General features: G+C 33.3%; 1 protein-coding gene across 6 annotated transcripts in view; it reads right to left on the bottom strand.

The window, feature by feature from the left end:
• Positions 1-12,850, bottom strand: part of LOC118746601 (neurogenic protein mastermind) — a 245,926-nt gene that overhangs the window by 24,442 nt on the left and 208,634 nt on the right. For 4 of the 6 annotated variants that reach the window (XM_036480444.1, XM_036480443.1, XM_036480447.1 and 1 more), the window contains 2 exons: positions 12,419-12,809; positions 10,428-10,457 (listed from right to left, as the gene is read on the bottom strand). In XM_036480444.1, the coding sequence (XP_036336337.1) occupies positions 10,428-10,457; positions 12,419-12,809 (421 nt within the window). The remainder of the gene's footprint in view (positions 1-10,427; positions 10,458-12,418; positions 12,810-12,850) is intronic. The other 2 variants (XM_036480445.1, XM_036480446.1) reach the window with 1 other exon arrangement.

Raw genomic sequence — 12,850 nt, 5'->3', positions numbered from 1 at the left:
ATCCAGACACACAATAAAAAAAGGAGAGGAGGAAATCAATACATATGTACATACAAACATGTACTAAATATGTACAAGTATATTAAATTTCCGTAAGCGTATAAGTACACGCCGTACACAATGTAAATGAGCTGTCATCGCTAACGCTAAGGAAAAAGTATTAAACGTGCACAAAATGTACAACTTTTCCATTAAACACAGAATGATCTATCGTAAATCGCAATCAACCTACAAACTCCATACATCGACAAAATAGGCGTGCTGCAGAAAGGACTCCATGAAAAGTATGCTGTCATTTGATGGATGCTTTAAATCAATTTTACACAAATATATTAAAAAAAAATGTATCACTCGCGATTTATTAACGTACATAAATAAGTGGAAGAGAAATATTTACAAATTGTGACAGTTAAAAATTTCAACCTCAAAAAATTGCAAAAGCAACATGCGTTAAGAATGTTGTGCCGCAGTAACCAGTCAAACCTTTTCAACACTTTCTTTTACTTGATGAAAAAATATGAAACTTTCTACAGTGGCTGGGTCAGAATGACGCAACTTTCAAGAAAAAAAATATATTTTATTACACAGTTCAATAATTTTAGTCAATCTGTCGTTAATATCATCAGTGGCTATGGTTTTTCGTAAAACTAGTTTATTTTATTTTTTTAATTTGGTTCCCAGAAGTCTAAACACCTGTTTTAGACACACGCAACGTTTCTGAGTTATTTTGACCCATGATTTTATTTACGATTTAACGTAATTGTAAAGCCTTAAAATTAGTAAAATTTAATGAGAAATATTTTCGTAGAAAATTTTAACCCATTAGCTCCCGCATGAAAGGACCGTTATGACCCTCACTTCAAGAAACTCTGCAAAAAGCAAATTTGGAAGGTCGTTAGAGGATTGATATATTCTAGAAAGTTATTCTTCGGAAAACTTTACTAGGGGTCTTTTCAGGCAAAAGCATCATGCCGTCAACGTAAAAGCTTTTAAAAATTTCTTCGCGATTTCTTCATTAAAGGTCAAAACGACCCTTTTAGGCGGGAGCTAATGGTTAAAATGTTCAACGAAAATATTTCTCATGAAATTGTACTATATATGTCTTAACCTTTAATTTCGCTCAGACATTTATTTAAACCAGTTCTTCCACTTTTTCGGAAGCCGGGACATGAAAACTTTAGGGTATACTTTCAAAAAATGGTGACAATGTCCGGACTAGCTTCGACTGTCGCACAGTGTAATTGGAATGGGAATCAACCCTGCATGAAACCCTAATATATCTGAGAAACGTAAGTCTTTACCTAGTGGAACTGGCAAACCTGGGGCCTACTCTGAATTGAGATTCCTAAAGCAAACCATTCAGATACGAATACTTGCCTTTCGAATCGCAGAGTAGACCTCCTGGTTATAAGTTCTTAAAACAATCCTGGGACAATACGAAGTAAAGGACAGCGACGCATAGCGCTACCCTTCCATATAAAATGTGGTCGGAAAAAGAATTATGTACGAATTCAAAAGAAAATTTGTTTCTTAGTGAATTTGGAAACGCCAATTTCTAAAATGCATTTTTATTTTATAGCTTTCATACTTTAACTGCAAATGCAGCTTGAGGTTGAAAATTTTTAGTTTTTGTACATTTAGGTCGTTCGATTTGCAAAATAAAGGGCTTGGACTCTAGATTAGCAATAGGGTTTTATTTTTGCTTGAAAACGATAGCCACCTGTTAACTAAAATATTTAATATGCTAAATTAATTATTACTATACATGCGTGGCAACATCAAGGCGCACGCCACAAATCGCAGGAGAAGCTCGGCCAAACACTAACATATTGTACAAGCGCCAATTTGTTATCAATATTATAGCATTTGAAGGTACCAATCAATATATTTTTGAAAAGATTTCTAAACTACACGTAGGATGGTTGCCACCTATTTAAAAAGTCAAATTCAACTTAAATTAGGGGCGTTAAACAATTGAGATACTTATGACAAGATGGGTCACACGAAAGAGAGTTACGAAGGTTTTAGCTTGAAAATACATATTTTAAAGAGAGTTGCCAGCTGTCCGTAAAATCGAATTAAATTACCTAACACAAAAGTTCTGTATATGAAATATTAAAATATGTATGTCAAACGAAAAAGTGTTTAATGTTTGAAGCCCCTAAAATTTAATAATTTCTATTGTTCGGTCAGAATGACCCAAAATGTTGCAGGAAGAGCTAAATTCGAAACATTGTAGACGTGTTAAAAATTTACAGCTTATATATATATTTTCGAGTGTATTAGTACATAGACAAAGGGCTGTCAAAAAAACACGGCGGAAGGTTACCACAACTCAGCAACGCAACAGGATATTTATTGGCATGGCAGACGGTGCAGCAACACGGCGCTGTCATAAAGAAAACCACTCATATATGACATACATATATGAAGGTATGCACCCTGCAGTAAATCGCTCTAGTTCAGAACTAGCGCAGAACTATCTCTTTAAGAGGCGGTACGGGTGTTCTCGATCTATCCCAACGCAATGCTTTCAACTGTCTCTTTTTACATGGCGATGTCCTACGAAGTGGAAATTGCCACCTCTGCAGAACTTTCGAACTAGTTCTGAACTGGTTCTATTTTCGACAGTTCTGGGTCAATACGTTTTTTATGAGAAAAAATTTTAAAATTAGTTTACTGGATATTTTTTTTCTGAACTGTTTCCATTTTGGACAGATCTGCGACAATTAGTTTTTTTATGGAAAAATTTTGATTATTCGATTTTTTTTTTTTTTTTTTAAATTTTTTCTGTTCTTTTACAGATTGCATTTGATCTAACTTTTTTATTTTATTTATATTAAATTTGATCATTTTCTCTTCAATTTTTTAGCGGCACTCAACGATTTATATTTATTAAATCTGAAAATCACAACTGCCTCCACCGCGATTTGAACTCGCGACCAACGATGTTAGAGTCGGAGGTCTTCCCGCTGAGCTATTGCAGTATTGTACGAGAAGTGAGAATTTGTGCATTTACCTCTCAACAGAGAGCAACTAGCACACCAAAAGTTTCAACTGTCCATTTCTGCAGCCGTTTTGCACTAGTTCAGAGATAGCTTTAACAGACTGTCTCTAAATTTTACTGCTGGGCATTTACATCCATACACATGTATGTACATTTAATTACTTGCGCGTGTGTTATGTAAAAGGATACATATGTATATATATATCTAGGCATCGCTTTCTGTGTAGCCTTTTCTGCTACATTTTCTGCAACCAAATGGCTTTGCAGTTGTGTGTGAAATTGAGTGTCGTGAAATTTTTTTTACTGAATTTACATACAGTAGAAACGTACATATACATACAGTCGGCGTCAAAACTATGAATACTCTGACGTTTTGTCGATCATATTTTCTATAGCGACCTTTTGTTATTTAAAAAAAAAATATAGTTCATTCAACAGCAAAAATGCAGCAGATTTTTTTTTTTTGATTTCATATAAAACTCGCGGAAATTCAAAAAATATCAAAACATTTACAACTTTTCGATGCGATTTCTTAATATAGTAAGGTGAAAGTTTCAAGTCTCTAAAAATTACCGTTGATTTTTGAGAATTTTTTTTTGTCAAGGGGGTTGCGCATTTTCTTCCATATCAAAATAGATTTTGCTCATGCGTTATATGGGAGAAAATGCGCAACACCCTCGACAAAAAAGTCTCAAAAATCAACTGCATACTCAAAAATTTTCTAAGAAATGAAATTGAAAAGTTGAAAATGTTTATGATTTTTTTTTGGTATTTCTTGCATGTTCCCCCGAGTTCTGTATGAAATTTAAAAAATTTATTCTGCTGGTTTTTGCTGTTGAATAAACCAAATTTTTATTAAAAAAAAAAAATAAGAAAAATTTGTTAGGGAAAACATAAATAAATAGAATCGTCAAAACGTCAGGGTATTCATATTTTTGACGCTGCCTGTAAGTATATATGTGTCCATTAGGGCGTGTGTTGGTTATGCAACATAAACAATTTAAGAGCACTTATAACGGTGAATGGCGTTGATAGGCGAATGCAAGTGAGCAAATGATGCTCGTTGAGGTTACACACGTGCATGTGCACCCTACCCTTCGCTTACATCAAAAAGTTAATATTTATGTAGATAAATGTGTACAAAAAGACAAACAGTAATCTATATTTAGCTGAATTTGAGTGCTGGCAAAAGGGCATTGACTTATAAACCTTCACATAAAGTTCTACAAATTAATGTTAAACAACCGTAGCTATAATTAAAATGCAGGTAAATTACACTGGCTGGGTCACAATACGAAACAAAAAAGTTTGCTATACATCCACAAGTTTTCAAGCTTAGTGTGAGAAAATTTGGGTGTCATAAAAGTTTTCGTTTTTTCATTATTTATTATTCCATTTTAAATTGTGAAACATACAAGCGTACATATGTCGTTGAAAACATACATATTTTTGAGTACTATACAACTTTCTAAGGAATCGTCGTTCCCAGAATAGCTCCCTAGCATATTAAGTTCTAATAATTAATTTTCTTATCCATTAAACATAACTCCACTCTACATAAAATAAAATATTTTAGAGCGCGATGCATTTTTTTCCTTGGAACCGTAAAAATAAATTAACAAATAGCAAAGTTACAGCGACTTAAAATTTCTATTTCAACCGTACTAAATGTTGATGCTGTTAGATAACTCATACGCCATGGCATACCAGTATAACTAATAGGATGGCAGAAGAAGAGCCCTTGTTCGAAAGTTCTCTACATACAGTTTTGCTATAAGTCATTTAATATGTTGGACGCACCGTAAGGCTACGCAGTGAATTGCTCCTATCCCAGGGATCGAAGAATCATTCGGCTTTTTTGAATGAAGTGTTGCGTGTTTTTTAGTCTAAAACGACTTAATTCTCAACATAAATAGTTTTCTTTTGCCTCTGTACACTTTGTCCACAATTTCATAAATTGTTTGATACGATTTCGCGAGACTATATAAAATATAAATACATACGTTTGGTTGTGTGAGCACTACACGAAATGATAATTGGCATCTAGTTGGCGGTGAAGAGGGCGAATGAGGCAGCAATTCACCGCTCAATGGAGGAAACTTCATTATGACGACTAGGAAAGTGTACAACCGTGCATTTTATGACAACTGACAAAAAAAATTTGTAATGTCAATATGGCACTAAGGCAACAAACTTTAAAATAAAATTATTTTTCAAAGTTTCATGCACGACTTTCTGCACCTTAATAACAAAAATACAATTTGCTGAATTGATGTATGGATCCAAACGCAGTTAGTTTGTCATCAATATTTGGTTGAATGAAAATATTCACGTCGTAAACATACTTTGACCTTAACAACGTACACATAAGGGCATATGTACATATATGTTAATGTAAGTGTACACAAATATGTATATGGAAGTTTATGAAATAACTGAGTACCCCCTTAATATTTTCTGTTCAAAACATCCTGAATACACAAAAAATATTAAACATACATGTGCACGTAGGTACACATACATATATATGCACACAATGTATATTTGTATAAATAAATGTGCTTTTATTCACTTTTGTGAAATGTAGCAAATAATTTGAAATTTAATATTAAAATTGTTTATTCATCTTTTGTAGTGATGCGAATAGTTCGGCAATGTGCCAATAAAAGAGACATGGAAAATTTCAATCACAATATTTTTGCTAAAAAATGCCAAAAAGATTGCCTTTACCTTTCATATAAATATATGTATGTATATACATACATGCACATGACTACTGTAAGCCATACCCTGCAGTGAAAAGCCAAACTAGTCAGTAAAAATACCAGTTAGTTAACTAGAATGTGCTAAAGCGACGGCCTACCAGTTCGACAATTTCGAAGAACTTAAGCGTTCAGCGACATCTGCTATTGAATTGGCAAAACCAAACTAAAACGCAATTAATTGCTTTTCTTACAAATGTCGGCTGTGGCGTCGCGTGAAGACTGACGGTTCTGGTGCGCTAAGATCGCAGGTTCGAGTCCGCTTGGATGTGGTTAAGATTTTTAAAGTTAATTCAATGTAAGTCAATATAATTATTTCAATTTAAATATAAATAATAAACTTGAAAATCTAATTTCATTGCGGAAAAACTTGCATTCAATTTAAAAACACAATAAAAACCCTTAATAAAAAAATTATTAAAGAAATTATAACACAATAAAAAAAAATGTCTCCCTGCGCCAGAGATCGAACCGCGGACCTCAGTAATACCGCCGCGCCGCGAGTAAATTGCCATACTTATGCTTTTGGTGGGGGATGAAATGGCAAACGATTTCATCAACTGGTATGATGCTACTGATATTTCAACTAGTAGATGATGATGCATAGCCTGACAATTGACATCTCGTAGGACATCGCCATGTTAAAAATACCAGTCGCTAACATTGAAAAAGTATAGAACGTAACCTAGTTGGGCTGAAAAGCACACCGGCAGTATTCTAGTTCACAACTAGTAGCTTTCCCTGCAGGGATAGTTACTAAAAATTGGTAAAAATTAAATTCTAATATATGTAGATGTATATGCATTTGTGTGCATATAGAAACTTGGGTAGTATACACTTCGTTGGTTTTCAAATGAAAAATGGCTGAACTGAATAGAGATGGAACTTTTTTCTCATTGCTTTACAATCAACAACGTTATGAAGATATTAAGTTGTAGATAAATACGAGTTTATATGTGTATGCAAAATTGCGCAAATACACAAAATACGATCTACATGTACCGATATAGACAACACATTTGTACGGATGTACAAAAGGTAATAGTTACAAATGCACAAGATAGTCATAGCGTTAAAACATTTTCCACTGCGAAATTTGAATTTACAACGTTTGGATACTCAAAATTTTTAAAATACGATTTTAAATCTTCCTAGATTTTTTTAAGAGATGTTTCAAGTGCCCGCAATGTTAGCACTGGGTTTGGGCTGCTGTTTTATGTTTTATTAACCTGAGCAACAGCATGTGTCCTATGTACTGAGAAGAGGCACTTAATTATACCCATCTTTTGTCATTGGTGACTGTTTTAATAAACACACCTATAAGCTAGATTTCTAGCTCGGTAAATTACAACAAATCGCAGCATTTATTAAATTAAACAAAAATTTACCACGAAAAAGGTTTCTTCTACTAAAAGCAAAAGAAGAGTATACAAAATATTATGCAACACAACATTGTTCGAAAACATGCTTTAGTAAATTTGACTGCACCTTTTTTTTTACAAGTGCACCCAACAACACAGTCCAACAAAATTAAACTTTCCTCTGCAACAGAAAAACAATGGTATAATTTTGAAACAGCACAACATACTGGCTATTTTGGCTAAGCCAAGTCATAGTCCAGCATGTCGGAGTTTTGTTTTAGTTGCACTCAATGCTTAAGGATACAAGGATACCCGGATCGCAAGCACAAAATCTCGAAGAGATATCTTTTTTTGACGTCTTCGAAAAAAATATTCCTTATTAAAAATTAGGGGTAGTGTGCTAACAATAAAACTTCCGCAGAGCACTCGAATTTGAAAATTAAATAAATAAATCTGAACCGAGAAATTTTTGAAGGGTTTCCTTTCCTTAATTTCTTGCGTTAATTGAGGGACCACGAAAAGTTTGTTCCTTGAATGCCAGCCTTTAAAAATACATATTAATACGGTTTAGGGCCGTTTTCTCAAGTAACCTGTAACGTAAAAGCTCACTTTAAATTTAAAGGTTGCATTAAAATGTATGATTGTGTCTAACGTAAAGCATTTTATTGTCGGTTTTAAATTGGTTTACAACCAAGAAACATACATACGTCAAAAATCGATAACAGAAATGCTTAACTTTAGACATAGCTTCATTTTCAATCCAGCCTTTAATTATTAAGTGAGCTTTAAAGTTACAGGTTACTTGAGAAAACGGCCCAAAGCCTTATAAAGCAATATTTAAATAGGAAACATTTATTATAATAGTATTTTACGAAATTGACAATTTTATACAAAATAAAAGTAACGGAGGACAGTATGTTTTTTTTTTAAATAACTTTTGCTTTGATTGCTTTTGTTGTAGTTTAGTATGAAAATATAGCATTCCGTTGTCCAAATAGAGAAGAAATCAGTGGAAGCGACCAAATATTTTAATAAATAGCAAACAAAGTTATACTTTGTAAATGCCGACTTTGACACTTTTTATGGACAAAAACTTTTCTAGCTACAGAAAAAATAATGCTCGGAATCTTTTATTATGGAATTTTAAAGGCGTTTTGGAGGTTAGGTTTGTATAGGACGTATGCTTCAAAATGAGTCGCTTAAGTCCATTTATTTTTGGAATTTACATACAACAATATTCCAAACATGTGAACAAATTTCGGAGTCAATTATTCATCGATTTGATTTTTATGACATTTTTAAGAGTTTTTAAGGTTAGGTTTATATGGGAGAAATGATTTAAAATAAATCGATCACGCCAATTTTACGTTTTTTTCTCGACATTTGTCCATAAATGTTGCAAACGGAAAATTGAGGTTCTACGCCGACTCCTGATGGGGCTGTTCCACCGTGTGCAGATATGTACAAAATATATATGTAACTTTTTAAAATAAGTCACTTTTCGTCAAAACCTAAAGCTCTAACTGCTTTAAATTAAGCAAAAAATATTTTTTTTTTCTTGTAAATTTTCATATTAAATTAAAATAAAAAATTCGAAAATATGCCGAAGTTATTCCTTTGCAAAAATGCTGTTTTACAGTGTAATTGACAAGGAGTTGCTAGTACTAAGTAGAATAAAGGCAAATAAATACACACAAGCACACACATACATACATATGAATATTAAGGCATGCAGCGCGCTCGCAAAATAGGGACAACACAATTCTGTATACAAGTAACTATATCAAAGAAAAATGCATAAATTTTGCCGCAAAATGTATGCGAGGCTGTGCAGAGGAATTAGGGCGACAGAGGGGTAGCAGTTCATAGGGTTTTCTAGAAATAACTAAAAAAGATAACCATTTGTTTAGGTTTACTGAGGAAAAAACGTTTGCTCCATTTTATAAATATTCAAAAAATAAATTTCTCATTTTCTGTTTATTTGTTCATATAAATTTACTCATTTCGTGTATTGTATGTATGTATGTATATTAGAGTGCATCACCAAAAAAAAAAGTGGCTTTTTCGCCGGAATTATAAAATTTAATATATTTTAAGACGGCCGCCTAAAATATTTTAGAAAAATGTTAAGATTTACGTGAGCTATAACGATTTGGAATACCTACAAAAATCGCATTATTTTAATTTCGTTGATAGAATTTTTAAAAGTTTTGATGCAAACATTTGAAGCTCAAACTTTTTTGTCATCCGAGGTATTTTTTTTTTGAAAAAAAAAAATTCTAAAAACTAGTTTTATTTACAAAAAAAAAAAACTAGATTTTTGGAGTATTTTCACACAGGTAGAGCTCATGTAAATCTTAATATTTTTGCGAAATATTTTGGCGGCAGCCTTAAAATATAATGGCCCATAGTCATAGTCAGTCGTAATTTAAAACTCATTCTTGTTAAAATAAAGTTTTAAGTTTACATTAGATTTTTAAGACATCTTAGAAACAGCTTTTTGTTAAGATGAGAGAGGACAGAGCTATCCATATGAAGAGAAAAAATTTACTCGGAAATATAAAGAAATATGAGTACTGTAATTAGTTCACCTTGTGTCCGTTGCAAGATTGCGGATTTAGTAAGTCGGGAAGTCGTGGGTTCGGACCCCACTGCCAGGAAACACTTTTTACATGTTTGTTTGTTCTTTTAAATATTATTTAATTTTTTTTATGTAATTATAGTTGTTGTGACCTTTGTAATTAAAAATAAACTCCAAAAAATTTGATTTACTTGAAATTATTATTGAAAAAAAAAAAATTAAATTAAAAAAATATTGTGTGGAATCGCTCGGAGTGTGAACTGAATCTAGGTGCTATTGCGTTTACTACTTCAACAACTCAACAAAACTTAGAACCTTATTTCACGATTTAAAAATCGCGTTCTCCTCATTTTAAAGTTAAAATTCGGTTTTTGCCATAAAATGCACTTCAAGTTGACTATGAAAGAGTTAAAACGGTGATTACTACAATACCAAATACAATTTTAATCGCTAAAACCTTTTTCGAACTTCTCTATGACTACGGGTCAATAGATTTTATATTTCCGATTGGAAAAAACACTATCGATTTTTTTTCTATTTTGTAAGGAGGGCGGTGATGCAACCTAATGTACGTACATAAAAATGTTTTGACTTTTGTGTTTGTTTGGGATTTTGTGTGGGTGTGGACAGTGATGATAGAGACAAAGTTGAGAGTGAGAAAGTAAATATAGACACAAAAAACCATTCAAATTGATAAAAATAATCTAAATTATTACCATATTCTAATCCGTGGTCGTAGTATTGGCCTAATTCGGGGATAGTAGTACAAATACCATAAAAAACAAATGCGGTTGATTGGTTTGGATATTTGTTTCGTTTATTGTTTTATTGTCGGTTGATTTGTTGATTGATTGATTTTTTTTGCGATTCAATTTCATTTTGCATTTGTTTTTGTTTTTTATTTAAATTTATTTATTTATTTTTTTTAATTGGTTTGCGAGTGAGAAAATAAGTAGGAAAAAGAAAGAAAAGAAGAAAGTATAGTAAATAAAATTATGCAAGTTTGTTTTTTACATATTTTGCAGGAAGGGGTTGCGCTTGTTTGGTATTGCATTTTTTGTTAGTAACAATTTTGTTTATAAAAAAATTAACAATTAATTGTTAAAATATTTATAAAATCTGTGACACAAAAGGAGACGAGTCAAGAAAACTAAAAAAAAAATGCTGGATAGACGGGAAATTCTTAGAAAAAGTTTAAGGGAAACGGACATAAACTCTGTAATTCGGGTAAGCTACATTTAAGTAAACTTTTTTCTGTGAATTAAATCTATCAAGAGGAGCAACAAGTTTAAAAGTACTTAAAAATACGGTTTTATGTTTTCACAACTTTGAATTAAAAGTGTAATATGAAGTAATAATAACTGTGCTTAAATACAATACTTTAGAAAAAGAGATTAGGAAAGAATTTAGACGGCGTGTAGAGTGATACAGTGGGCGTATTTCTGCATAAAATTAATAAGAAAATTGCACTGCCAAACTAAAAAAATTGTATTAGTCAGAAAAATCGCCATAGTCCCCTAACAATGAAACGGTTCTGTTTGGTGGAAGTCTTCAAAGAATTAAGGATAACCAACAGCCGTAAGAATAACAAACTCCCACACGACAATGCGAACTCCTGCACATCAGCTTAAACAAAAGGATTTTTGAAAACTTTGATGGGGGCAATCCCGATTTACAACTCCAATTTGCCACCTAATGATTTTTCCTTATTTCCACACAAATGTGAGTAAGAAACTCTAATGCATGGAAAAAGATATTTATATTCAATGATTTCCAGGACTCTGAATCAACTCAATATTCGTAGTTGGGGTATTCTTGATAAGCTTCTGTGTGCAGCAACTAACTTCTTCGTTGGTATTCAGGAAAAAATCTGAAATGAATGTGATTTCTTACTTTAGGGTACAATGCTTTAAGTGCCCACTGAAGTCTGCTCACTAAGAGGTGGGGCTGTGACCCGAGCAACATAAAAACAAACATGCAATGAAAGTGACTAAAAAGCACGGAAGCAGAGAAGAGAACCCCGTTTTCGTTAATGAAGGCCACGGCAAACGTCTAAAGAAGTATGCTTTGAGGTATACACCCGAAAAGTCCAGTCCATACCCTTAATTGGGTAGGTGCCTATGTTTGACTAAGGCTGAAATCAGCGCCATCCAAAGAATGCTTAAGAAGATCAATCAAACCACATGGCTGTTTTCAGACCGAAGGAAAATCGAGTATGCTGTGATCGATGCGTCACGATTTCAGTCTATTCTACCATGTACGATCCTAGGACAAACATCGATTCGGAGCAGTATCTTGTTGCAGTCAAGATGTCCTCGGAAGCACAAAGAAAACTTAACGTCGAAAAGCTAGTGTAACCAAGACTGCCAGCAATTTCGCTACTATACTCTGAAGAGGGAAGCGTGACTTAAATAATTTCCTAACTAAAAGAAAAAGACAAAATACCATTATAACTACTGTACCTATTGAAGGCAATAGCCACTTTAGTTCATAATTGTGAAAACATTACCTATATTTTGTGAAAGTGATTGCAAAGCAGAACAAAACCTGAATTTTTTTTTTCTTTAATCGAGTTTTAATAAAAAAAAGAATGCAGATTTTACCACTTTTCAATTTATTATGCCTTGCTTTCACTTTTTTTTTGAAATAATTTTAAATTTAATAATCCCTTACCCTCCTTACCAACTAACCCCGTATATATACTCACTTCAACGAATAACTGTTGGTTGCATCCTGTCGCACTACCAGCGGTCGCTGACTAGCCGATGTGGCTGCACCGCCACCACCACCACCACCACCACCACTACCACCGCTACTGCCACCAACACCTCCACCACCACCACCACCACCTTGCTGCACATTGCCATTGGCATTGCTGTGATCCTGTGTGGGTGTGGCCGGCGATGACGTGGACGTTTGGCCGGGCTTCTTCTTCAGTGCCGACTTGAGAGGAACTGCATTTGGTTTTGGCTCTTTGGCTGGAATTTCCTCAATGCGCTGCGTATCGACATGATTGGGATGTAATGATTGTTGTTGCTGTCGCAACTGGAACATATACTCCTCATCGGAGTCTAGTTGATCATCGTCAGGTTCATGATCTGAACGAGAAAAGGATTTAATTTTAACAAAATAAAAAAAA

The sequence above is a fragment of the Rhagoletis pomonella genome, unplaced genomic scaffold, assembly GCF_013731165.1.
Source record: "Rhagoletis pomonella isolate Grant_MI unplaced genomic scaffold, Rhpom_1.0 Rhpom_scaffold_00011, whole genome shotgun sequence".
Lineage (NCBI taxonomy): Eukaryota > Metazoa > Arthropoda > Insecta > Diptera > Tephritidae > Rhagoletis > Rhagoletis pomonella.
Note: the sequence above shows the minus strand (reverse complement) of the source record. Positions and strands in the feature narration are given on the sequence as shown.